Source organism: Artemia franciscana, chromosome 5 (assembly GCF_032884065.1).
Source record: "Artemia franciscana chromosome 5, ASM3288406v1, whole genome shotgun sequence".
NCBI lineage: Eukaryota > Metazoa > Arthropoda > Branchiopoda > Anostraca > Artemiidae > Artemia > Artemia franciscana.
In genome coordinates this window covers 30,974,600-31,002,598 of record NC_088867.1, presented here as the reverse complement: position 1 = coordinate 31,002,598, position 27,999 = coordinate 30,974,600, and the positions used below count along the sequence as shown (strand labels likewise).

The 27,999-nt window shown below is 37.8% G+C and overlaps 1 protein-coding gene across 1 annotated transcript in view; it reads right to left on the bottom strand.

Annotated features, from left to right (window-relative positions):
* LOC136027252 (protein YIF1A-like) overlaps nt 1-25,376 on the bottom strand; it is a 50,639-nt gene extending 25,263 nt beyond the window's left edge. The window contains exons 1-3 of the mRNA XM_065704324.1: nt 25,140-25,376; nt 6,305-6,495; nt 819-947 (exon numbers count right to left, since the gene is read on the bottom strand). Coding sequence (XP_065560396.1) covers nt 819-947; nt 6,305-6,495; nt 25,140-25,302 — 483 coding nt within the window. The 5' untranslated portion in view covers nt 25,303-25,376. The remainder of the gene's footprint in view (nt 1-818; nt 948-6,304; nt 6,496-25,139) is intronic.
* Nucleotides 25,377-27,999: the final 2,623 nt, after the last annotated feature.

Below are 27,999 nucleotides of genomic sequence, written 5' to 3'. Positions count from 1 at the left end.
TTGGAGGTTTTAAAGCACAATACTTACACAACACACATAAAACATTCCAACACTAAGCCTCGAACTTAATGTATATTGTTTGGATGAATAAATATATGTTGGAAATAAAGGCTTTATTTTGTCCTAAATTTATTAACAAAAAAAAACTCTTTGTTTCTCTGACTTTATAAAGTACAAAGGTCTGTCCTGATTCACAGCAAGATTCTAAAGAAAAAAAATGCTCATGAACAAAATGAGGAATAAAAATCGTCTGAAATTTTAATGATTATCTGACAATTAAAATCTGGAAATTGAGGAAAAATGGTAAAATAGAAGGACTTATCTGACTATAACGCATAACAGTAATATCGAAAGCCGGTGAAGATTACGATGGCTTACATGCTTGGGAAGAGAAAGATTAAGCCAATTCTTCAAAAAGGACAACAAAATCTCTCTATTGAAGGAATTTAAACTTGCATCTACAAAGACAGAAAATGAGAAAAAAAAACTAAAAGAGTTAAACTTTCTTTCAGCTAAACCTCAACTTTTAGGGTGTTCTTTAGATTTTTTTCCTGAGAAAATAGTACAAAAACTATTTCTATTGCAATTTATTAGCGGTCAATCGAGTCTGCCATTTGAGAAATTCATGTAGAGCGATACACACAGAGCCTATTTGTATACACACAGTACACCAGTAAAAAAAAAAAAAAAAAAAAAAACAATATAAACTCTAGCCTAAATCTTTATTGACGAAATGTTTAGTTCATTAGATTTTGTGTTTATAAAAAAGGTCAGACTAATCAACCTGATCCCAGAAGAGAAGGCATAATCATACTTACCGTATGTATATATGGAAGTGTCAAAATACGTAGCTTATTAATAACATAGCCAGTATCAACAGCAAAATAATACTTGAGACTCTCAGTTGATATATATCTTCCAATTTCTCGATCCAACGCCTGCTTTCCCTAAAGGAAAATTTCAAATCTAAACTTAATATCAAATCTATAATACAAATACATACTATCTTTATAAGTGAGCAATAATTGTGTATGTATATTTGTATTGATTTATTTTTTCTCGAAAACGGCTGCATATGTTTTTGGGAAAATTGGTATTCTGGGATATTTTGGCCTAAAAAAACCCATCTAGATAGGTCAGAAGTTTGAGAAAATTCGCTAAGAGCCTAAGAGGTTAGTCCTTGAAAAAGTTTCCAAGTTAAAAAAAAAACACTTCTACAAATGTTGTTATTCTAAAAGACAAAAAAAAAAATCATGTGCAGCATACGTCGGTTCAAAATCGCTAAAGTTATTATGAAAACTGCAAAATATTTATGGTGCCTGAGCAATAGTTTTAATGTTCTAGTTCAAACATGAAAACTAACTGGAAATTTTTTAATTAATTTGTTTTTTTCTTAGATAAAAGCAACTCGCTACGTGGAAAAAAAAACCCAGTGAACATAACCAGCTGTATAATGTTAGTAGGAAGGCCTAAAAAGCGAAAATTTGCGTAGAAATTGTTCTTAGAAATTGGACTTGCTTGAATAATCAAATACCTTTGAGAATTAAAACGGTGATTCTCTGGAACGACCTGAACTATCAAACGTGATAAGACCAAGAGAACACCCCAAACAAATTAAATTCACAACGGGTGAGAATCAACAACCTGAACTATCAAATAAGACAAGACCCAAAAACCGAAAATTTACAAGTTTTATAAATGATAATTCGTTGGAAGAAAAAGAGGTTTTTGTCCAACCACCTGAACAATTGACAGAACTAAAACCTGGACCGTCATGTAAAACTAGATCAATAAGGGCAACTAAAATAAAGGGTATTGGCAAATACTACTACTCTATTACTAACAACTCACCGCAATACCAATCCACCTGAGGCCAGCACAGCTACGCACGCTCCTCCTCCATACCAATCTATTCAAAGCCTCCCTCTTTACACCAGCCCAGGAAGTTCCCATTTCCTTTAAATCTTTCTTTACGACATCCCCCCACCCTGGTCGAGGACGACCTACTTTCCGTTTAGCCCTAGACGGTTGGCCGAAAAGGACAATCTTCGAAAATCTGTCATCCTTCATCTACAGAACGTGCCCTACCCATCTCAACCTTTCTTTCATTATAGCGCTAGAAAGCGGGAATGAACCACACTTTTTTTTACAACCTACTGTTTGAAATACGGTCTTTCAGCCGGGTACTCAGAACAATCCTTGGGCAATTTCTCTGGAAAACATCTAGTTAATCTTCATCCACTTTTTGGAGCGTCCATGCTTCAGAGCCATCTTTAGCCAGTCTCATCACTGTACCGTCCAATATTCTAATTTTGGCTTGCAGAATTATCTTCCTATTCTTCCAAACTTTTTTTAAACTATGAGAAAAACACCCTAAGCCTTGATTATTCTACTTTTAACATCTTCACTGCTCCCACCATCTTTACTAATAATACTACCATGGTAAGGGAAGCTGCCCACCTGATCTATCTTTTCGTTACCCAACGTCACATTTTCATCTTCACTTATTTCTAGCCTTAGTGACCTGGTCTTCTTCTTAACATTAATTTTCAAACCTCTCTTAGCACCTTGAACTCACAAAACCTCTGAAAGTTAATTCATTTTGCTCACACTTTCATCTAGGATGCTTAAATCATCAGCATAATCTACCAGGAGAGTTTTTCCTCTCCATTTGATGCAGTGGTCTCCCATTGCCTTGCCTGTGCTCCTTAAGATAAAGTCCATCAAAATGATCCATATAAATGGGGATTGGACACAAACCTGCTTAACTCCTGATTTAATACAAAACCAGCAGCTAACTTCATTTCCTACCTTAACCGCAGCAGTGTTATTCTCGTAAATAGCACTAATCACTTTAACATATTTGTCTGATATACCATACAAGGATAAGACCTTTGTTAAAGCTATTCTATCAACATAATCGAAAGCTTTCTCATAATCTATAAAACTGAGGACACTTCTCAAGTATTAACCTAAGAGTGAAAATTTTCTCAAAACACCCTCTAACTTTTCTAAAAACGTGTTGTTCTTCTCTCAGAACTTTGTCTACAGCATCTCTCAGTCTAAAAAGTATCATAATACTAAGTAATTTGCTACCTACAGAAACAAGACAAATTTCGTGATAATTACCACATTCATTCTCATCACCTCTCTTATACAATGGTTTAATTAAGATTTTCCTAAAATCGTTAGGTACTTCCCCTTTTTCAAATACCATATTCATGATCCTAAGAAACTTATTTCTAGCCTCAGAGACACAATATTTAAGAAACTCATTTACAACACTATGAGCACCAAGAGCCTAATTATTTTTTAATACTTTTAGTACTATGGCTAATTCTTTTCCACAAAACGAATTTCCTTCACATCCAAGGTATCACAAACTTTTCCATTTCCTCTACATCTTTTCCTGCAAATCTATCTCGGTTAAGCAAATTCCCAAAATGTTCCACCCATCTCCCTTTAACTCTTTCCTTATCACCAATTGTGGCCCCGCTCTTATCTCTAACTGGGACAAGTCTGAACTGACTACTCCCTCTCAATTATTAACAAACCAGTACAATATTTTACTATTATGGCGTCTAGCTGCATCTTCCAGATCCTTGGCAATTTTATTGATGGCCTCCACTTCACATATCCTTAGTTCATATTTTTATCCTTTCTCCATTTTCTTTACATTCCCTTTGTTTTCATATACCCCTTTGCCTCTCTATTCAACATAATGCTTTTTCACTAATATTCCTAGCTGCCGTCTTAATTTTTCTCCCTAGAACACCATTAGCAACTTCAAAAACAGTTTTTCTAAAATTATTCCAATCATCTTCCACACTGTGTCAAATTTTAAACTCTCAAGTTTAGCATTCAACTGTTCCTAGAAAGTTTCTCTCAAATTTGATCCTGGAGTCTACCAACATCAAAACTTCCCGGGAGGTAGTTACTCTTTCGAAATTTCAGCTTTAAATTGAACCTAGTCACTACTAGATGGTGATCTTAACTTTTAACATTAATAGCAGCACTCCTATATACCCTAGTATCTTATATCGATCCTGCCAGTCTTTGGTCCACTATAATCAATAAGGTTTGCTGTCTTACCAATACGTGAATACCATGTCAAATGACGGGTCATTTTATGACCAAATACCGTACTGGTTATAATTAGATTGTTATACCTATAAAATTGCAAAAGTCTGTAGCCATTACTGTTTTCTTTTCCAAGACCAAAATTTACCTAGGCTAGGATACCATCTATGCCTATTTCTACCAACCTGGGCGTTAAAATCTCCTAGTAAAAACACCATATTTCTACCTAAGACCCTGTCTATTTGCTCCTGTAACTGTAAGTAACTGTGGAGATACTAGTGACTCACACTAGTATCTCCATCAGTCGGTTCAACAGAGGCATATACTACTATAACTGATACCCTGTACTTTTGAGTCATAAAATGAGCAATTCGTATTCAATTTTAATACCTTCCCAGCCTAAACAAGACTTAGCAGCTTCCTTATTCATCACGAGCCCTACTCCCTGTTTATGTACCCCATCCTTCCGGGCAGAGTAAACAAATTCTACATTACCTAATTTCATGCTTCCTACCCCTAGGATACGAGTTTCTGAAACTCCTAGTAAGTCCAGTTCGAATCGTCTGAACTCGTCAGTCAAAATGTCGATATGATAGTCATTTTTTAACGTTGTGACATTCCAGGTTCCAATTTTCATGTTTATTAAATCATTGAAATTATTTTAGCTTCAGGAAAAGCAATGATCCTGGATACCAGTGCAGAACAGGGATCAACATATCTTTTCAAGTCTACACCAAAGCACTTAAGCCGTGTTAGAACCAGACAGCAAGAAGTCCCCGGGACCTCCAGTATGAATGTAGGCTTTGTGCAATCCTTGGCCCGTCTAGGTCACAAAACAGTTTTCAGTACTTGCTGATGCTCTTCTATCAACAAGAGCCGAATTCCTGCGCTGACAGTCCCAAGCCTATTACCTCCAACTCATTATATATTTATGCCTACAAATATTATGCTACTATGGGGAGACAACCCATAGTAGATAAATTAGCTAGGAAGAGGTTTTTCAGCCCGAAAACGCCCGTCAAAACAAACCAAGCCCAGAAGAATTATCTGTTTGCCCCTGGAGACACATAAAAACACAGTATTGGGAAACCTATTGTTCTTCATCTACAGCAGGTAGCCCAGCCATCATAACCTATCCTTCATTACAGTTTTAGAAGATCAAACCAAATCAAACCAGAAAATCAAAGGTGGATGAAACCACCTTTTTTTGCACAACTAATTGCCTGACCTATGGTAACTCAAACAAGTACCTAAACTGTCCTTTGACAATTCCTCTGGAAAATATCTGACATATCTTCTTCAACTTTTGGAAACACCCATGTTTTGGAGCCATAATTGACCACTAGCATAACCATTGCTTCCAATATTGAACCATTGAAGAGTACAGTATTGTGAAGGTCTTTAAACAGACATAAAATTAATAGGCACTCCAAGCTTCTTCTTTTTTCATGAAAACTTTCAATTTACTAAGCAGCAGGAACATTTTTTTTGTTTACCTTTTAGTGCATTTGGAGATGAAAGTGTGCTTTAAAAAGTTCTTTAATGTTTATATTTACATTTTTTAGCTTCCACTGAATTTTGGTTTGCCAGATCTAAACCCTAATGAACAAAAAAAAGAAAAAAAAAGCAAGGTTTGAGCCAACTACTTAAAATTGTCAAAATGACGTTATTTCATCTAAAATGAATAATTTCAAATTATATAATCGTCTTTTTGAAACACATTAAATTTAGCTTTGTATGTTCACCAATTTTGGTGGGTTTAGGAGTTTTTAGCTTCTAGGTTATATTTGGGTTGAATCTGATTGACATCATATAATTTGGCCATTTGATGCAATAGATACCTCTGCATTTGCAAATTTATTTGGTGTTGTGCCTTCTGCATAAAAAACGTACTGAAAGGTATTACTAAAAGTACTGTTGTGTTATATGTGTACAGGTTTGAAAACTCCAACATAACTCAAAACTAAAATACAAAGAAGAAGTATCTGTTTAAGGCTAAAATCACCATAGACCCAAGCATAACTTATGTTATAAATTGAAGTTCCATGTCCTCTTGGGTGAACAAAAATGTTGGAAAGGCACAGTGGTAAACACCTTATTTATCCAAACGTATACTAAACTAAAGAATGCTCATCTGGCAAAAGAGTGTAGCATAATATGATTAACAAATTATTAGAAAAGCATAGTGCACAACTTAAAACATATGCAATACTTAGATGGTTACCTGACCCACAATTACTTCACCAAATTGCATTGCCATTGATGCAGCAGCTGGCTGAAACAGTGGATTTGGTACATTGATGCTTGCAACATCAGAAGGAGCAGTAGGGTAATATGCTGCTGATTGATTTTGAGGCACTTGTGGTACAAATGTTGGTTGATGGGGGTCAATTGATGCTGGTTGTACTGGAACGCCTGAAGTAAAGCAAGAGTTATAAAAGAAAGAAAAATGTGGAACTCCTGAATTAAACTAAATAGCATAATAGGTATATGATACTTCTATAGAAGGGATATTTAGTTTTTGTTTTTTTAGTTCTTGTCATAAATGGCTAGTAGAAGTGCTTTTCCCTGTCCAGGACAAACATACAAACCACCAGAGCTCTAAATTTGACATTGATTTATGACATCAGTGGTCAAATAATCTTTAGAAAAGATGAAAGGAGGCCAGAAAAAAAGACTAGAGTTATTGATGTTAGGGAAGGGGCAAAAAATCTAGTAAGTAAGTAAGTAAGTAATTGAAATATTTATTACCCGTATTTTTCACATGGAACAAAACGGAGTACAGTGAAACAAAAAAAAAAAAAAAAAAAAAAAAAAACGGAGAGAAATTTAAAACACAACATGGAAAAATACATAATCAAGAACTGTAGAAATGTTTAAACCAGGGGTGGTTCCATTTTGCCTGGATATTAGAAATCAACCGGTTTACCGTGATACTGGGGTCTGCAATCCTGTGTTTATCAATCATATAAGTATTTCTCGTCCACAAGGGGCATCGCAGCAGGAACTTCGTGAACCTAAAATAAAGGGACCGGAGCTTGCGTTTTTGGGTGTCAGTTAATAAATTCCAAAATGGCGCGATATATAGAATATGCGGCAGTGCGACAGCGTTATACATATTCGCGAGATACTTTCGGCATAAGAGGAGTCTGCTGGCGACGATAGACCCATACGCGGTGCGGAGTTTTTTCTCGACGTGTTTGACGAGCAGTAGACGAGTTTCATTAAGGTTACAGCCTATGGGTAAACCCAGATACACGACGTGAGATGAAACGGTAATTGACTCGCTACCCAGTAGGAGGTGTTCAGGCTGAGAAGGACTATCGTTGAAAAAAAGAACTACAGATTTAGAAGTATTGGAAGCCAGGCCGATTTTTCGGTATTCATCACACAGGATCGAGAAATTCGATTGCAGACCACTAATAGACCGACTTAGATTTAATAGATCGTCCGAATCCTGGCGGACACCTTTCTTTACTGGAGCAACCACTGATGTGATGCGGTTACCTATTTTTATACGCGCTTTTAAACGGCAATACATATCGTACAGTACGCTAGTGACACGGAGGTTTACACCTTGCTGGTAAGCGGCTAAAAGGGCCTGAGTGTGAATCGACGAATCAAACGCTCTACTCACATCAAAAGCACCAATCACTATAGGGTCACCAGATTCGTGAGAATCTGCTAGAATAGCGGCAAGACTAAAGAGAGCGTGAGCACAACCCAGACCCGGTCGGAAACCGAACTGGTGGTCAGGCATTCGGCACGAATATTGAATTTCTTTTGAGACTAAGATCTCTAGAACTTTACAGAGCACTGGAGCAACAGTGATTGGCCTGTACAAAGAGCATTGGTCTGTTGGTTTCCCTTTTTTAAGGATGGGCGAGAGCAAACCGACACAAAAAGAGTCAGGTACTATACCAGTGGTGAAAATAATCTGGAATAGCAGCGTCAGATATTCAATAAGCATAGTAGTACCGTGTAGCAGATTTAGCGCGCACAGTTCGTCTACACCACGGGAGTGTTTCTTCTTCAGCTTTAAAATAGCTTCATGTACGCTTCCGTAAGTAACGACAAAATCAGGGACACAGTGGCTGGATAATACCGATGCTAGCCGGTTTTCGAAGGGATTAGACATATTTGGGTCGGGGGCACTGATTTCGTTGGAAAAGTACGATTCCCAGTCTTTTTCGCTAATCGAATCATGGGGTTTTCCGGTGACCGGTTTGCTCAACCGGGCTTTCCAGATTAGTTTTGGGTCACTTACGATTCTAGAGGAGTACTCTTCTTTTAATTTGGTACGATGAGCTTTCAGTTGCTTGTCAAATTTTCGTTTAGTCCATAAAGTTAACAGGGACCGGTTAACAGGACCGGATTTGGGCCTATCACAATCTTGCCAGATTCTAAACTAAAACTTAGCATCGTTGCAACACTTAACTAGGGCCGGATTTTGCGAGAATTTGTGAATTTCAGTTTTCATTTTAACCTTTCTGGTAGGAACTGCTTTTTTTCAGCTACGAGAAGCGAGTGAGTAATCTCGGCACAAAATATATTGATGAGTACTCTTGCATCCGCGGGATCAAAATTCGAATTCACTTGGAGTAAATGGAAGGGGATTCGTATCTTTACAAAAAGTGAGTTCAGCACCTGATGATACAAAGTTGTATTAATTTTATCCCATTCACTTACTACTTTCCACTTGTCATTCTTGGGTTGACGCAGAGCTGGTTTTATGCTTAGAGATGCTAGCAGGGGTAAGTGATCAGCGAAGACAGCGTCTTTTAGAACAGTTACACTTCCGTTAATATTCTTAGAGCAGGCCGTATGGTCAATGTTTGAAACGGACCCAGAATTATGAACGAAGGAGTTATCACTGTCTTTTGGGAGGATGATAAGTTTGTCATCAAAGATGCCGTTTAGAAGCTGACTACGGGCACACTTGCTGTCAAGAAGGTTGCAGTTAAAGTCCCCCATGACTACGCAATGCAAATCTCTCTGGGTCACAGACTTCGGGCACTTCGCTAGTTCACGAGATGCGTTCATAAACTTTCGCTCCGATTTGTCATCATGGTAATTTGTAGGAAGATACACGTTGAAGAATGCGATACTGCCGGAAGATATAGCCAAGAAGTGATCATGCGTAAACAACACCTTACTTTCAATATACGGGTGGCAAAAAATTGCCAAGCCACCGGAGGGGCGTCCAAAAGACCGAACTTTTGCCGGCTCGAAGTAAAAAGTAAGTTCTTGCGAGAACTTTAGGAGAGAAATATTGTGAGGAGAGAGCATATGTTCTTGTATAAACATAATGTCACAGTCTGCAGAATATTTTGAATTATGGCGAGTTTGTTGGGGACTCCTCCGTTCATGTTCCATGACGCAATTTTGACACGGGCTGGGCTATTAGACATTGGGCCGCTTCAGCTCACTGACGATTTTTATTATTGTGGGGCACTTGAAGGAATGGCAAGTGTGGCGTTTTGATTTGCAGAGGGCGCATGCTATAGGGTTTCCAGAGAACTGGTTGGTGCTAGAGCCATGACCTCCTTCTCCGCATCGAGAGCAAATTTGCTGGCTAGAGCAATTAGCAGAAACATGACCAAAATTCTGGCAGTTAAAACAGCGCTATGGGAGAAAGATAAATTCCTCGATGAGGTACCGCTCCAAGTGAATTTTAGGAGGGTTTTTCATGGCGTGGTTCAGATACTGGCGGGATGAGAAGTATAATTTGAAGGATCTGGTTTTGCCACATTGATCAGCTTTTTCACAATTCGGTATAATTCTCTTAAGCGCGTCACCATTAATATGAGCTGGGACAAACTTGATCATACTGATGAAAGTGGGAGTTTTAACGCTTGCCAGTGTTTCAGGCGATTTTTTGTTAATAGATGTTGCTAGTACTGCTGCTTTAGATTTGTTCTTAGTTACGAGGCGCCATTCGTACTTCTCTCAGCGCAGTTCAAAATCGTCATCATTCAAAGCATCACCACAAATATTCGACAGGAAGTTTTTCCTTTCTTCTGCGGTAGCAACGGTAGGAGGAGGCTTTTTCAAGACTACTGAGTAAGACGGAGGAGATGGAGTAGACTTATTAGTTTGAGCAGCAACAGGGTTGCCTTCAGGCCATGGCAATGGTTTTTGGTTCAAACGGTCAAGAAGGCCATTGAACTTTCGATTCTCATCTCGTTGACAGTGGACACTGCACAAGCAGCGATCTCTTCATTGCAGGCCGGAACTTCTTGGGGCTCAAAAATAACGAACTCAGGAAGCTGTCTCTTTTCTTTGGCACAGCGAGCGAACATCTTCGCAATGTACATCAAGTTATCCTCGTCCTTTACGTGTTTTATTACACGATCCCCTAATTCCGACTTGCGATAGATAATCTCTTTTGCTTCTAGAATCGCTTCACGGCTGAAAAACTCGAGTCCTCGCCTAGTAAAAACATTTGTTTTTACACCTGCTATCATAGCTCTTGAGAATCCAGCACTGCATTCCGCACTAGGTTATCACCCATCTTCGCAATGTCAATAATAAGCGAGGGAAGCGTAGTTTCTTGCTACCCGATCCCCGCAATTTAAGGAAGAAACCACTCCCGGCAGGTACAACGGCCCTTGCGACAAGAAAACTCCCCTCTTCTGCTCGCTTATTATTGCGTAATACGGCGCTTCTACCGTTCCAAAAGTTAACAACTCTCTCTCTTTATTTACTCTTTTCTCTCTTTTTCCATAAGAAATATTGATCAATCAAAGTTCTAATTAATTCCTTTTTTATCTTTTTATCCAGCAATGGAATTGGAGTAAACCAGTCAGACAAGTTTTAATTAAAACCAATCTTTTGCCAATTTTTTCAAAATCCTACTAGCTTCACTGGGATTAAAATTTAATATCCGTAAGATCACTGAGAAAGCTTACTCGTTTGATTTCGTTCATAAATATCCGGTTTTGAGATAGATGTATTCACCTTGAACTCTAAATTGAAGTGGGCACATAGTCTCCTGTCCCCTCTCCTCTTGACACCACAGGCTGTATACTTTTATTGTTCAATAGACCTATATCAGGACATGAAAGTCCAAATTGAAACAAAGCAAAACCCAAGACTCTCTAAACAGAAAACCACACAAAGGGATTGAAGACAAAGCAAGACTTTACAACTTGCAAGATAAGCTAAAAAGGAGCAACAGTTGATTATTTTTTTATTTAAGAATTAACGACGCTTCTTGACTACTAAGGTCTCTGCGTCGGCCCTGCAGTGCATTCCTGCAGCGTGATTTGATCTCTGGGTACCGTATTACCAAGCTAAGGTCAAATCCACTGCGCCACCACAGGACAGCAACAGTTAATGCAAATGGAAGTGTAAATGTTTGAATATGCCACAGAACAAGGAATAAGGCTCAGCTTACTGATGAGTAAGTTGAGCTTACTGAGTACTGAGTCAGCTTGCTGAGGGTAAAACAACCCAGAAAATAGTTTACTTAAAATCACTTCCAGTAGGCCATCTAAATTAATTCAACCAATCATATGAAGTGAGTTAAATGCAACCAAACCAAAGGTATCACCTTTAGAATGGAGGAGGGTAGAAACAAATCTCTAATCCCCCTTGATTCATAAGAATGATTTTGAAATGCATCTGTAATATTGGTGGTAAGGGATGATAGTACCTCTTTTATTACAGATCTTTTTATATGTTACATAAAAGATTACATTTACATACCTACCAACACAAAGGTGGATACAGGGGGGAGGAGGATTATGAGCACTGCCAAAAAAAAAAAATCTTGGGTGGTAAGGCATTTAAATGTTAACAAGATCATTGTTTTCTCCAAGATTTAAATGGGAATATTTTTCATTTTCCTATATACATTACTTAAGGTCTTCTTGTTTTCTATGCAGCATTGCACCCCATATTGGCATCCATGAAGGATATCACTAAAAAAAAGTTTTAAAACTGTTCTTGAAAACCACTGAAATGATGAAGCTATAAAAAAATTTTATGTTTCAGGTCTACCCTGCTAATGCACATTCAGAGGGGTCCATTTTACAAAAAGTAATTGTCATTCTCAAAACATTATTTTATAAACACTAAACTTAAACATAAAAACTGGGGTTGAAATAGGAAGTAGTAGCCCCCTTCACAATTAAGAGGACATTGGATTGAACAGCTTGTAGTAACAAACTGTAAATAAAAAATGACCCTTATTAATGAAAACAAAAACTAAAAAATGAAGTTCTGATAATACCATAAGCAACATAACCCACAAACCCACTTGATGCATCCCTGGGAGGTTACCAGAGTTTCCATTGGCTTTCCCAGGCCACAGCTGATGATTGCAAGTCTGAAAAATGGTGAAGGTTGGTCAACAGGACAATAGCCTGTAACCATGAAAAACAAATTATTATGAAAACAGCATTGAATGGCCTTGGATATCTAACTAACTTACTGATACCAAATACTACATGTCTCCAGACCATATTTTTAACTACAAAAAGAATCTTTCCAAATTGGGTTTTGGAATAGATGAATGTTAAACCATGACACAAAGCCTGGCCAAATAAACAGTGTCATGAAGACACTTGAGGACTACCATATTGATAGAGCAGCACTATCAAAAACAAGAAATTGGGCTCCAATTTGTGAAAGCTACCATATATTGTTTTCAGAAATACTATTGTTTTTCAAATACTTTACCTTTGATACGAAAATTTTGTGTGTGTGTGTGTGTGCTTTGGCAATGTACAAGAAAATATCACCTTTAGATTTAGAGCAAACTCAGACATGGCTCCATGCCCTATTTTTGGATATGAAATAAGGTATTTTCTTTTGACGAAAAAAAAAATTATACTATGATTAACACTTGGTTTAATTTTTGTTTAAAAGTTATATAAAAAAGAAAATTGAAATTATTTCACAGTTTACTGGTCGACAGTGAGCTAAAATCCCTTGTTTTCTGCTAAATGTTGCATACTGTAGTCCATTTGGGCTTATATTTCTGACATTAGTGTTTAAGTTTTGTCATCTCGTCAACTTATTATTAATGAAAACAAAAACTAAAAAATGAAGTTCTGATAATACCATAAGCAACATAACCCACAAACCCACTTGATGCATCCCTGGGAGGTTACCAGAGTTTCCATTGGCTTTCCCAGGCCACAGCTGATGATTGCAAGTCTGAAAAATGGTGAAGGTTGGTCAACAGGATAATAGCTTGTAACCATGGAAAACAAATTATTATGAAAACAGCATTGAATGGCCTTGGATATCTAACTAACTTACTGATACCAAATACTACATGTCTCCAGACCATATTTTTAACTATAAAAGAATCTTTCCAAATTGGATTTTGGAATAGATGAATGTTAAACCATGACACAAAGCCTGGCCAAATAAACAGTGTCATGAAGAAACTTGAGGACTACCATATTGACAGAGCAGCACTATCAAAAACAAGAAATTGGGCTCCAATTTGTAAAAGCTACCATATATTGTTTTCTGGAAATGCAAGGCTGGCAACTGCTAGAGCAGCACCATTGTCTAATACCCAGCCTTGAGAGCCCCCCAACTGAAGGACCAGTTACTAGACTTGACTTAAGTCTCCTGCTAGGCACTGCTTGGCGTAGAGAGTGACGTCTGCCTCCTCCACCCACTTTGGTCCATGGCGAGTATTTGCTCTTCGCCCTGTCTGATGTTTGCCATCGTCAAGAACTCGGACAGGCTGTTGGACCAACGTTTCTTCAGTCGACCACGAGGTCGCGTCCAACCAACTTTGATAGGGTCGAAGTCATAGATCATCTTTGCGGGTAGATGTGGTGGCATTTGAAGCAGATGCCCGAACCATCGTAAGGTTCGCTCGGCTGCTTGAGTCGAAAACCAAGACTGCTCTGTGAGCTGCAGAAGCTTTTGATTGCTGACGATGTCGGACCATCATAGGCCCTCAATCCTCCTCAGGCTCTTTGTATGAAATACGTCTATTTTCTTGAGGGTTGCAGCTGATGCTTGCCATGTCTCATCTCTGTAAAGCATCACAGAGCCAACTAAACATTGAAGATCCGCAGTTTCGTTTTGCAACTGACATTTGGTTTTCGCCAGAGGTGACGATTCAGTCTACCCATGACAGAAGACGCTTTACATAATCTCGCCAGCAGCTTGGGGAGACGTGAGCCATTTGAAGAAATTACGGAGCCCAGGAAGGTGAAGTCTTTAACAACCTCGATGCTAGTGGTGCTGTCCAGGCTAACTGGAGAGGTAACAGCAGGAGAAGACGGGTCTATGGCCATAATTTTAGTTTTATTCCAGTTTATATGCAGTCCTACTTTGGCAGCCTCTTCTCGCAGAATTCGGAGTGCTTCCAGCAGCTGCTCCATGGAGTCCGCCAGAATGGCCAAATCATTGGCAAAATCAACATCTGTGATGGTATGATCTCCGAATTAAGCCCAAAGCTGAGACGCGAAGTGGTTTTTCTCATAACGTAATCTATGATGACACTAAAGAGCTCTGGGGCCACTGCACATCCTTGGCGCACCCCTGTTGTGATTTGAAAGAACGGGCTGCGCCGACCATTTACTTGTACACAGCTCTCCGTCCCATGGTGCAGCGCCTTGAGAAGTCTGCAATATTTCTCGGGTAGGCCAGTCAACTCTAGAATCCGCCAAAGAGCTTTTTGATCGACTGAGTCAAATGGAGCACGCAAGTCAACAAAGGCAATAAATACTTTCTGTTGGAACTCTGTGGTCTTCTCTACTATTAGTCAAATCGTGAAAATCTGCTCGATGGTTGAATGATCCGACATAAAACCAGCTTGCTCTGGTCACCGGATTTTTCAAATGATGCTCCAGCATCAATCCAGCAGGACCATTGTAAACAGTTTGCCAGGGACTGACAGTAGGGTTATTCCCTGGTAGTTGGAGCAGTCGCTTCTTGAGCCTTTTCTCTTCCGTAAGGGGATGATGACACCCTTCCGCAAATCCTCGGGAATTATCTCTGTTTGCCAGATTGTAGAGAACAGGGCGTGTAGAAACAGGAGCATTGCAAGACCTCCATATTTTAGCAGCTCTGAGTTTAAGCCATAGATACCAGCAGCTTTATTATTATTGAGTCTTTTTACTACATGCCCAATTTCTGAGGGGCTGAAAGTTTCATCTGGAGGAACATCTGTTCCAGGTCTTTGACTGCAAGGTTGGCTGGGATTATCATTAGGAGGAGCAGACAGACCAGTATTGTTGAGGAGCAAACAGAAGTGGTCCTTCCACCGCTCAAGACAAGAACCTTCGTCAGAAAGAAGTGCACCATCCCTAGACAGGACAGGACTCAAGGTGGGAGTTTTATTTTCAGTGAGACCTTGGATATGCTTGAATAGGCTGCCCATGTCTTTCTTTTTTGCAGCTAGCTCAATTTCATTGGCTTTCCTTGCAACAAACTGGGTTCTATCCAGGTGAATGAGTCTGTTCTGCACTTCATTGAGCCTTTGATATGTGGTCATGTCCAAAAGAAGTCTTGCCTTCCGCCTTTGATCTATGACTTGCAGTGTTTCATTAGTTAGCCATGATTTCTTTGGATAACTCCTCTTGCTGAGCACTAGTTGTGCTGCTTCGCTTGTCTGCAATTTAAAATGCTTCCAGAGATCTTTGCTGCTATTAAGTGAGGCAAGGGCCTTGAAGTGATTTGATATCTTGATACTGTACTTCTGGCGAGTATCTGGTTCCTTTAGTTTCCCAATATCCGCAGCGACGGCTTTTATTTCCAATTGTTGTGCATGGAGGCGAAGCCAAAGATCAGCACACACAAGCCTATGGTCTGCGTTTCCAAGCTCTGCTGATGTAAGTTCTGCAGTTCTTCACCAATGATCTCCAGTGTTTGGAAATAATGACGTAGTCAATCATCTTCTTTGTACAACCATCACTACTATACCACGTGTACTGATGAATAGTTTTGCGTTGGAAGTAGGTGTTTGGCACAGGTCATGAGATTGGCACAGTTCAAGTAAGCAGAGCCCATTGTCGTTAAGTGGGTCGGGGGATACAGGACCAACTGTGCCATGCCATACACCCATATCATTGTGCACTGTTGCATTAAAGTCGTCAAGGATAACAGTTATATCATGGGGGGGGGGGGTACTGTTGCAAGGCATCTGGACAAAGAAGAGTAGAAATCCTCCTTAATTGCATCATCAGAATCATTGGTCGGGGCATAGCATTTGATGACAGTCATCTTGCCATGCTTGTGTCGAAAGTGGGACTTCATTAATCTGTCAGATACAGCTTTGTGTAAAAGTAAGGCCTTTCTTGTAAGGCTATTTAGTGCAAGGCCAACACCATTCCTTCTTGAGCTTCCTCCAGACCAGAGCAATGAGTCACTGTTACCTATTTGCTCTTCTCTGCTTCCGGTAAGACGTGTTTCTGTAAGACCTGCAATTGACACTTTGTTCTTGCAAAGTTCTTCAGAGAGTAGATTCTTTGATGTAGGTGCATTCAGAGTCAAGACATTCCAGGTGGCTATTTGCAGCCCCCTTTGGTCCATAAGGTTTAGTCTGTCAGTCTTTCTGATGTCATCAGCATGTCCATTGACATGCAATGGTCAAGATCTTAAAAGGGAATCCGGGTCCAAGGCTATATTGTTACTTTTTGTAGCACTTAAATTTCAGGTGGAGGGTCGCTAGCCCAACCGACCCTAGGCCTGGAATCTGATTAGAGCTAGGTTAAACCTAGGTACCGAGATCCCCAGGGTGGGCTCCACCCACCACATGAGGTTACGGCCGTCCTGGTCAGAGTGTTTAGTTAGGGGAGAAACCCCATATCCAGAGGCACGTGGTCAGCAGACAGAGTCTGCCTCATTCCGGTTAGTAGACTCTGACAAATAAAAAAGAATTGTCCACAGTTACTGACTTGCTCAGCCCACTGAGCAACTGAGAGATATTGCAAATCATTTGTCCCACATTTTACCCATCCTTTTAATAATATTGACATGACTAATATTTAATGTTTGATTAATATAATGTTTGTTTAAATTTTTCTGTGAGTGTTTTTGAAGGTATAAATTATTTTTGTCATGACATGCTAATGCTAGCTCCTGCTATTGTAGTGAATAAATATATTCTATTCTATTCTATTTATAAGTAAGAGAGCTTGGAAATCCCTTTCAAACTAGGAAACTGTCAGTCTTCATTCAGTCTTTGACCTATATGGATGAAAACCAGTTTATATTGGTTGGTTAATTTACAGAGGATTATTGTTTGGATATTTATTTCATTGCGCAACTATTGAAATTGTGTACAATGCTATATAGTGCTGTGAACAATTTGCTTTTGATAATTGGATAATTAAAATCGTGTACGCAACTATTTAAGTTGTGTAACGTGCTGTGAACAATTTGCTTTGAATAATTGGATATTTTGGATAATTAAAATTGTGTACGCAACTTCTGAATATACATCTTGTGAGTACTGCTACCTGATTTGCTGTTGCTTTTACTGACAACTGTTGTGGCCCCGCCCACGAAAATTGATGAAATTTGATCATTTCACCGGATGATGCCAGGTGAAAGACTTGTCTTGAATCCCGTGTTGAATTTCATTTCACAGGCTAGAAATGCAGGTTGTTCAGCTGATAATATTGCAAAGATTGCTTGCGATTTTTTCAAAGGAGATATGTTAATTGAAGCAAAGAAGATTTTGTGGGCTGACGCCTCTATTACTAGGGTAACTGAGCGCCCCAAAGTGACTGATAATGTAAGTGATATGGTTCGAGCCTTTGATCTATGTGATGAGAAAAAGATCAGCCTACCTCAGTATCTGATTTTCGAGCCAGATCAGGTCCCATGTGTGCCAGGGGAGACAACAGCTACGTTAACTCGAAAGGTTAATGAACTCTACATGGAATTTAAAAGCTTCGCTGAGCACCATAAAGCAAGGTCAGTCGTGCAAACTATTCCTGATATGAAACCTCCCCCACCCGCAAAACCGTCCTATTCAGTTATTGTGAAAAATCCACCAAAAAACTTGAATAATCCTGACGCTCGAAAAGATTTCCTGGATAAAGCTTGTGGGGGTGTCAATTCAAGCATAGTTGTTTTGAGGCCTAGGAGGGATGCATGGCAAGTAGTTCTGTCGGACAAGGGTGCCGCCAATACTTTGGCAGATGCATTAAGCAAAGCAGACCAATCCATTAATGCTAAAGTGAAGAGTCCTGCCTTTTTCGGTATAGTACGCCGAGTGCCTGACGGAACATCTAAAAGTGACCTATGCGATCTCGCTAATAACTGTATAGAAGTTGTTCAGTTAGGAAGTACGAGGTCTTTTCGATTAAAGTTTGAGTCACGTGACCACCTAAACTATGCCACTGAGAATCCCCTTGTTATTGGTTACGAGCGTCTACCTATAACTGAGTACAAGTTTTTGCCTACCCAGTGCTACAAATGCCAGTGCTACGGCCATACTGCAAATAACTGTAAAGCTTCCCCGAGATACTCTAAATGCGCTGGTGACCACCAGAACTCCAAAGAAAACCCGTGTCAACTTGTCATGAAATGTGCTCTCTGTGGCTCCTCCGACAACCCCTGTTATTCATATAAATGTCCAGAAGCACAGAAACTACTGCTTAAGAAATGAACAGTCAAACAAACACAAGTACAAGTACTTTACAAGATTTTACGTTTCTTAGTAATTTATCACTGTGCAATAATGTTGTTTTTAATTATTACGATGACCAAAATAATCTGTCCACCAACACCTTAGCTAGCCCCGATAGCCCTTTAAACCAAATTAACTGTAAATATCTCGACACTTTTGATTTTGTGAAAAATGTAAAACCTAAGCTAATGGAAGAGACCAAACTTAGTGTAATTTGCTTTAATATCAGAAGCATATGGGATAAGTGGGCTAATTTTAAAGATTTAATTTTAACAAATGGTTACTGCCCTTTCGACGTAATTGGAATAACGGAGACGTGGCTTTCAGAAATTGATGATACTAATGAATTTTCCCTCACTGGCTTTCAAGCTATTCATATTGAAAGAAAATTAACCAAGTCCTCTGGTGGCATTTCTCTTTACATCCGATCAAGTCTAAAATTCACCAGACTATTAGATTGTGAATTCTTGTTCTCGCAACCTATAAATAATAGATGCATTTATTCAATAATCGTCGACATAAGTGTAGACGAGAATTCTTTTATTTTTTCGTTATTTTATAAACCACCCTCATTCCCGACACCTTTCTTTTGTAATCAGTTTGATGATTTTTCTAGTTTTATTAATTTACCACAAAAGAAGGCAATAGTTTTTGGGGACTTCAATTGTAATTTATTAAATGTTAGCAATAACAATGATAGTGATACCTTCTTTGAAACATTTACCTCAAGTGGTCTTCTTCTCACAATCCTTTTTCCTACTAGAGTTGATCCCATGAGGTCTACCGCTACTTTAATTGATAACATTTTTGTATCCACTTCCCTGGGAAACCACCTGTCCTCCAAAATAATATTTTCTGACCTGTCAGATCACTTTCCAATCTATCTTTCCTTACCCTCCCTATCAGCTACTCAACCCTGTAGAACTAATACCCCTACGTCTAATAGAATATATAATACTGTGAATATGAACCGGTTCATGGATTGTTTGAAATCCTTCAACTGGTCCAAGACTTTGGATTGTCAGGATGTTAATTCAGCCACAAGTAGTTTTACACAGGGATTGAGTGATCTTATTAGTTCAACCTTTCCAGTTCGTAAATCAAACCGAAAAACTACCCATATACGCCCCTGGATGTCAAATAGCCTGATAATCTCTTCATACCGAAAAAATGACCTATATAAGTTAGCTTGCAAACCCAATAGCGTTATTGACCTGACTAATTATAAAAAATACAAAAACGTATATACCAAACTCATCCGGGAAGCAAAGAAAAATTATTATTATTCAAAAATCTCTCACTGCAAAGGGAACTTGCAAAAAATTTGGTCTACAATAAATGAAATCCTTTCAAAAAAAAGGAATTCAAGATCTGTTCCTATTAACCTTAGGGACATCAGTGGCAGATTAATTGACCCAATTTTAGTACCGGATGCTTTTAATAATTATTTCACTAATATTCCAAATGCTAACTCCTGTTCCTTCTCACAGTCAGTACACCCTAGCAAGAATCCCAGATCCATGTTTTTCTCTCCAACTGATCGCAAAGAGGTGCTTCAAGTTATCGAATCTCTCTCTAATAGTAGTACACCTGACTTCTTTGGCATAAGTAATAAGCTTCTTAGGACCGTATCTTTCTATATTTGTGAACCCATTGTGCACATAGCAAACCTGTCTATGACCAATGGAGTCTTCCCAGAAATATTTAAATCAGCAATTGTTATCCTGATTCATAAAAAAGGCGATCCATCTGAGATAAGCAATTATCGTCCAATCTCACTTCTCCCAGTTATATCTAAGGTGCTCGAGAGAATTATATTCCAACGTCTTTCTCCCTTTGTATTTGGGAATCATTCATCAGATTCGTTGATTTCTCCTCATCAATATGGCTTCCGTGCCAAATTTTCAACTGCTCATGCACTAATAGACGCCACACAGTTTATACGTTCCCAACTTGACCTTAAAAATACTGTATTGGGCTTATTTCTGGATTTTTCAAAGGCCTTTGACATGGTTGATCACAGTGTTTTATTAAGTAAACTCAATAACCTAGGGATTCGCGGAGTTCCTTTCTCATGGTTTGGCTCTTATCTCTCTGGTAGAATACAGAGTGTGAGACTGGGCGGGGTGACTTCACATCCCCTACCTGTCCGGAGGGGCGTCCCACAGGGCTCTGTTCTTGGTCCAATACTTTTTCTCCTTTATATTAATGATTTGATTACGGACCTGGGCCCATCAGTGCACCCAGTACTTTTTGCTGACGATAGCAACTTTTTCATCACCAGTCCTAATTTACCATCCGTCGTCACCTCTACTCAAACCCTTCTGAATAGAGTACAGGAGTGGTGTCTCGTTAACTGTATGACCATTAACAGCAAGAAAAGTCAGGTGGTATTATTTCAAACCCCTTACAAAAAAAATGAAGTTCAGCTGGCACTTGGCCTAAAATATTCTACCAATCTCCACCCGCAGGTCGAAGTTGCCAAGTTTCTTGGTGTCCACATAGACTCCTGCCTATCATTTGCAACACATGTGTCCTATATCAGAGCCATAATTTTGCGACAGGTTAGTATAATTAACCATGTGAATTATTTTCTTCCTCCCGATATCCTTGTCACCCTTTATTATTCTTTTATTTACCCATATATCTCATACTGCGGATCTGTATGGGGGAATACTTATCCTTCAGTTACCAATAAATTAAAATCTGCTCAAAACCGTGCTGTCAAAGCAGTTTTTCAGTTGCCACGACTATATCCCACCAAGGACTTGTACTCCAATTTTGGTATTATCCCTTTTGAACAAATCATCAAAAAATTAAATCTATCCCTTGCATACTCCGCTTACCATAAAAATCTTCCTCCCCACTTATTATCTTATTTTAATAGTAATAATTCTGAAGGCCACTGTCTCCATTCATCCAACCGTTCCTTCATTGTCCCCAGGTGTATCTCTAGTTCCGCCCAGTGATCCCCAATTTATAAATCTATAATTCAGTGGAATTTAATACCCTCCAGTGTCGAGCTATCCACAAGTTTTCGGACGCTACATAACAATGTACTAAAATCTTGATATTATATTTCTCTATATGTTTGTTCAATTTGCTTTAATTACACTTGTTTTCTCTTTTCTTTTTTTTTCTCTCTCTTTTTCATTTACAATTTTTTGTTGTTTTGGTCCTTAACAAGTTCGCTTCTAGGATCTTTATTATTATTGTTGTTATGTGTTTTCTTTTCTTTTTGAATAAATTGAATTGAATTGAAATTGAATTGAATTGAATTCATTGTGCAAGCAAGATCTGTAAATGTGCAAGTGTAAGTGACTGTCATTGTGGTGTGTGCCCCTATCAGCAAATGGAGTGAACAAGAGAAGGATTCCTTCTACCAATTATTGAACAGTTTACAATATATTTATTCACTAAGATAGCTGTAGCTAACATGAGCAAGTCAATGTCTAAAAAAAGACAAAACAAAATAAGGACTAAGAAAGGTTAAAGGTCAAGAGACTAAAATGAGTCATAAACAGAATCTATATATATAGATTGTAGAGAATTGTTTTTATCTGTTGGAGTCTAGTGTCTCACTCTCAGGGTCAGGTAATAAACCATGATGAGTTGGAGTCAAACAATTTAGTCCAAATTGGTATGTCAACTTATGTCTATGACCATCCAATGATTTCAAGTTGAGATGTTTCAGTGTCTAATTATATATTGAGTAGTTGTGTTAAAATATAATTTTTACAGCTCCTTTTTGTACAGTCTCAAGTCTATCTGATTGATCTTTTGTTAGCCCTGGATGCCAAGCTAGGCAGGCATATTAATGAGAAGGTCTGACATAATTTCATTATACTGATATTAAAACTTCAGTTGGGATACCAAATCTCTTAAGGTCAGAAAAAGAATGTAAAAATGAGCAACCGTTTTTAGTCAGATAGTCAACATGCAAGTACTATATTAAATCTATGTCCAAAAAGTATTTCAAGTATTTCAACTATTTTCTTTGTTGGCAGTAGGGAATTATATGAAGAGCAGCAGTCAGCCTTTAAGAAGGAAAAAGTCATAGAAGAGCTTTTAGTCTCACTTTCAGCTTTACCTGTCTTAATTCTGCTTTTAAATCACTAGAATTCTTGTCATGTCATTGTTGTTAAAATATGGTTATGAACAATAATAAATTAAAGTGTCCCTAATTTAGTCCCTTGTGGCAAACCACAAAAAAATATCCAAAAATCCAGATGGCTTCACAATCAGGGAGTTGGACATGCTGAGATCTCTTAACAAGAAAACTATCAAGCATACATATAACAGATGGATGGGAACCAATAACCTTAGCTTCTTCCACTTCTGCATTATGGTCAAGGCTGTCAAAAGCCTCAACTGTGTCAGAAAATAACATAATAACATACACCCCATCTTTTTCTAAATGTTTAAGAATGGTGTCCAACATTGTAATTCAATAATGAACAGTACTTATCTAGGTCTAAATCTAAATTGTTGGGAATCTATCTTATCTTTTATGTTCTCAAATAAACAACACTTGGGAATTGGAGTAACATGCATCTTTTTTTTTTAACTTGGAAAAATGCCATCAATAAAATATTGGTTAAAAACTGTTGTTAAAGGAGTAGATAAAAGATTAACACATTCAATAATTAATTTAATTGGCATCTCATCTAGGCAACTCAAATTATGAGAATAGCAACTAAAATAATCTCTTAGATAAGGGTATTTGAAACTGAGTCATCCGGTGATAAAAATGTTAGTTACAGAAGAATTATGCAAACTAATTCAAATATATATATATATATATATATATATATATATATATATATATATATATATATATATATATATATATATATATAACATATATAGGTAAATGAACTTGTTGGCATTGCTTGTACTTGTGAATTGGGATCCATGACTGAGGAGTTAGCCTAGTTGTATTTGATGGATGTAATACTTACTCTAAACAAAGAATGATGCCTTATGGCATTCAGATATAGTGGTGGTGTTGGTATTATTTGTTGATCACCAAGGTAAATGTATCACAGTTCATATTATTGACATACCAATAAAGTGAACATACCATTTGATACCTTTTTTTATGCTCTTTACAATTATAATAATCACTTCTATCACAAATTTAGACTTAAGCACTTTTTGAGCTCTTAAAAATGACAAATTTTCAATTAAAGTATGAGTTATCAGTGGTTTTGGAGAAAATAATACTATGTTTTCTCAGTTGTTTTCAAAAAAATAACACTACATTGTCTCATTGTCAAAATTATTTATAGTTAGGTTAGTTCAAAAAGGGCTTAAATTTGAATTTGCAATACAAGCAATTATTATATTCATAAAGAGCATAAAAGAAGGCATCAAGTGGTATGTTCACTTTATTGCCAAGTCAATAATATGAACTGTGATATGTTTACTGAGCATTAATAAAAAGAGTTCTCAATTACAAAAATACACCAAATAAACAAGGTTTTGAAGTTTTATGGTTGTGATGCAGGCCTAAGAAGTTACCTAAGGAAGTGACATTACTGGAAATATACCTTGTTGACTATCTAGAATGTGGCCCTTATGGCTTACTTTCAGCATTGCACTGGCAATGTATAATCCTTGTATCCTAATGCTGGTATCATAATGTGTGGCAACTTTAAAAATTTGGATCCCAAATGGCTAAGCAATTTTCTGTCACTTAAGCAGGTTGAAATATTCTATAAGTTTAAAAAATCCTCTACAAATAAACACCCAAGTGGCATCTAACTAATCTAACCCAACCCTAGTTGCCCCAAATTATCATAGCCTACTTGACCATTAATATGTTTTGATAGGTGGCATTGATGGCGTCTAACTATGAATTTAGATTACTTAAAAACAGAAAAAACAGATGAATTCATGTTCATTTTTCAGAATTTTACTGAAAATTTGGTAAAATTCTAGTTGATTGACTTTTGGCTATCTTGGAAAGGGGTTAGGTTAGGAAAATGAAACTTTCAGGGATGGGTCTAAAGACTAAAGTAGGCTATGTCCCAGAAAGGTATTTTGAGGTACCCATTTCCACTCCTTCTCCCTCTGGAGGGCCCTGAAATTTGCATACATGACATGTCTATACCTATTGAAATTTTTACAAAACAACATTTTACCTTAATTTTCAGTTACCAGTTGCATTTAGTTCTGAAAATGCAATTCCTGTTAGCCTATTTGAGTAGAATTCTGAGCCATATCCATGTTTTTGTTTCAAAATTTAGGAAATGTATTTGCATATCTTTAAAACCTTATAAATTGGGATCCAGAACTGGGGGGATGCCACAAATGGTGCTTCCATGCCTTATTTTTACTGTTGTTGAGTGGAAGGGGCCACAATAATTCGTTTTGACCTAAGCACCAATAGCCTTTAGAAAAACCTTGAGAACAAGCAACAGACAAAAATAAAAAATACCTTGTGAGTATTCAGGGTGGATCATTGGTTCAAAACCCGGATACTGTTCTTGACCATAACCCTGTTGAGGCATAGAATACATTTGTTCTGGTGGATACATGTAGCTCGTAGTATCTTCAGGACCTGGTCTATTTCTCTTAGGCTTTCTTGAAGCCCGATTCATTTTTCTTTTTTACTATCCTTCTGCCCAAAATTTTGAAAGTGTTTACGATTCTTCCCCAAATGTCGAAGACAGATTTGCCGGCTGCGACTTCGTCAACGTGGGAGAAAGAGAGCCAAGCAAGTACTTTTCTACAAAAAGAGCGCGAGAAGCCGGGCTTCTGCCACGCAAAAAGTGCAAGCCTGTTCATTGATTTCTTTGGACAGAGTTCTTGGAACCCAGCGATTAAAATTAATCCCTTAAACATTAAAAATCCATGTGTTACGCCATATATTAAACACAATATATATTCAGCAGATAAGAAAAACAAAGAAAAATCTTTTCTTCTTCTCTGATAAGATCTTTGATTCGTGCCTTCAAAAAACTTATGGTTTCGATCGTAGGCAGCGCCGCACTGCCTAAGTAAAGAGCGATGTGGTCACAATGTATTATTTTTTTTCAGACGAAGGTACTTCGTATAAAAAGAGTTGTCGTAGACACTTAAAAATAGGCTCATTCGATTGGAAGTTGCAGTTCTAGTACCCTTCTTAATACTCCGAAGTGATTGGAAGGCAGCCAACCCCCCCCCCTCCCACGCTAATCTCAAATGTAGCCAAATAAAATGTTTCTAATAGCCATTTTGTTCAGCGTATTTGAAAGATCCAGTAAATAATTCTTTGAAGATGACAAGCCTCCCCCACCACAACCCTCAGGGGAAGGCCTATAAGCTATACCTTGGCGACATACAAAGTTTTTATGGAGATGATGGTCATAAAAATTTGGGAGTAGGCTTTTTGGATGAGAAATTAGAAGTTTTAGTGCCCATTTACCAGTTGAAAGTGATTGGAAGGCAACCGTCCCCCTTCCAAGCCTATAGTTTCCCCAAAGTGTTAAGTATGGATGAAAGTTCTAGTAAATATGTTTCTGTATGTAACACCCCTCCCATCGTGGCCCTCGGGGCAATGGTTATAACCTACAGTAATTGCCCATTACTAATATAATTTCATGTTTTCTAGAAAGGATGTTCCAATATCGTATAACGTTTGGATGCGGTACATTCAATTGGAAATCAAAAGTCCTAGTGCCCTTTTAGAAAGTCAAAAGTGATAGGCGGGTGATAATCCGTTTAAAGAGCAAGTCGTTGAGGAGGGGAAAATCCTTTCATATGTGGAATAGTTTCTGTTTGTTTTAAGTTTTAGTGTTTCTTCTTATTTGCAGTTAAAAAAAATACTTTTATGAGATTAATTACTGATCGTTTTTCAAACAATACAAAGATACATATAACTGTTTGATAAATTAATTTTATAACCTTTTTCTATCATTTTTACTTACTTAATGTTAATACTCAATGTCATAGCTCTTTACTTCAGTTCCGAGTAAAATTGAGGGCAGCCAAGTTTGAACCGGTGATCTTTCATTCTGCAGTACATTTCAATATCAAATAGTTTGTATAAACAATACAGTTAAATTCTAAAACTTGTATCTCTTTCCTGTATATTAAGAGGATTGCCCTCTCCTCAACACCTCTCTCTTCACACTAAAGTTGTTTAGTGCTTAAAAAAATCTTCTTATTTCTCTAATTAAAGGATCTTATGTTTCAGGAATCATTAATAAAGAGTCGGGACACAATTCAGACATTTGTGTACAGAGCGAGGTGTTGAGGAAGAGGTACCCCCTCCATGTACATAGTAATTTCTGTTTGTTTTAAGGTTTAATGTTTCTCCCTACTTTCAGTTTTAAAAACTTTTTTTTAAATTTAATTTTGATGTTTTTTTTAAATAATACCAAGAAATCTGGCTCCACCTCACAGAAAAATCCACCCCCTCCCACAAAAAGATCCTTTAGACAATTCAATCCCGGTGAAAATTTACCCTGGACGAATACCCTTTACATCTTCAATCGTAAAATTGAGTTGACAAAGACAAAGTGAAGCAAATAAAAATAATTTCGTAATGGAAATCTGGCATATTTCCCCTAGTGTAATATTTCCCCTGGAAAGTTCAGTCCCCCAAAAATTTTGTCCCCGATAGAAAATCCCCCAGGAGAGGGTTGACCACGCCTCTTCCACTCGAGAAATATATGCAAACTTCCCAATAATAAATACTATATGTAAACAATTGGCAAACTTTACATATTAAGAACCTTCCATTTGGAGCTGCGGGGGTCGTGTTATCATCAAAGACACAGTTTTTGGATCTTTCAACTATGCTGAGCAAAATGGCTATTTCAAAATTCTGCGCAGACGATTTTGGGGGAAAACGGGGCAAGGGAGGGGGAATAGCTGCCCTCCAATCTTTTTGTTCACTTAAAATGGACACTAGAACTTTTATTTTCCGTTCAGATGACCCCTTCCCCGACATTATTGGACTATTGGTTCAATACGATCACCCCTGAGAAAAAAACAAATAAACACGTTTACATGATCTTTCTTCTGGCAAAAATTAATAAATTCCATTTTGTAGATAGGAGTTTGAATCCTTGACAGTAGGGTTCTCTGATACGCTGAATCTGATTGTTTGATATTTATTAAGGTTCTTTGATTTTCAGGGGTACTTCCCCCCATTTTTAAATTCAGAAACAAATGTTTCTTAGGGTCGTAGCATTTGATGTGTAACACTAAGCTTAATTTATGTTATATATTTGGAATCAACATAATAAGCCGACTCTTTTAATATTTACATCAATGTTCCGCTTTTTAGAATTCAGGCTACTAATGAGCCG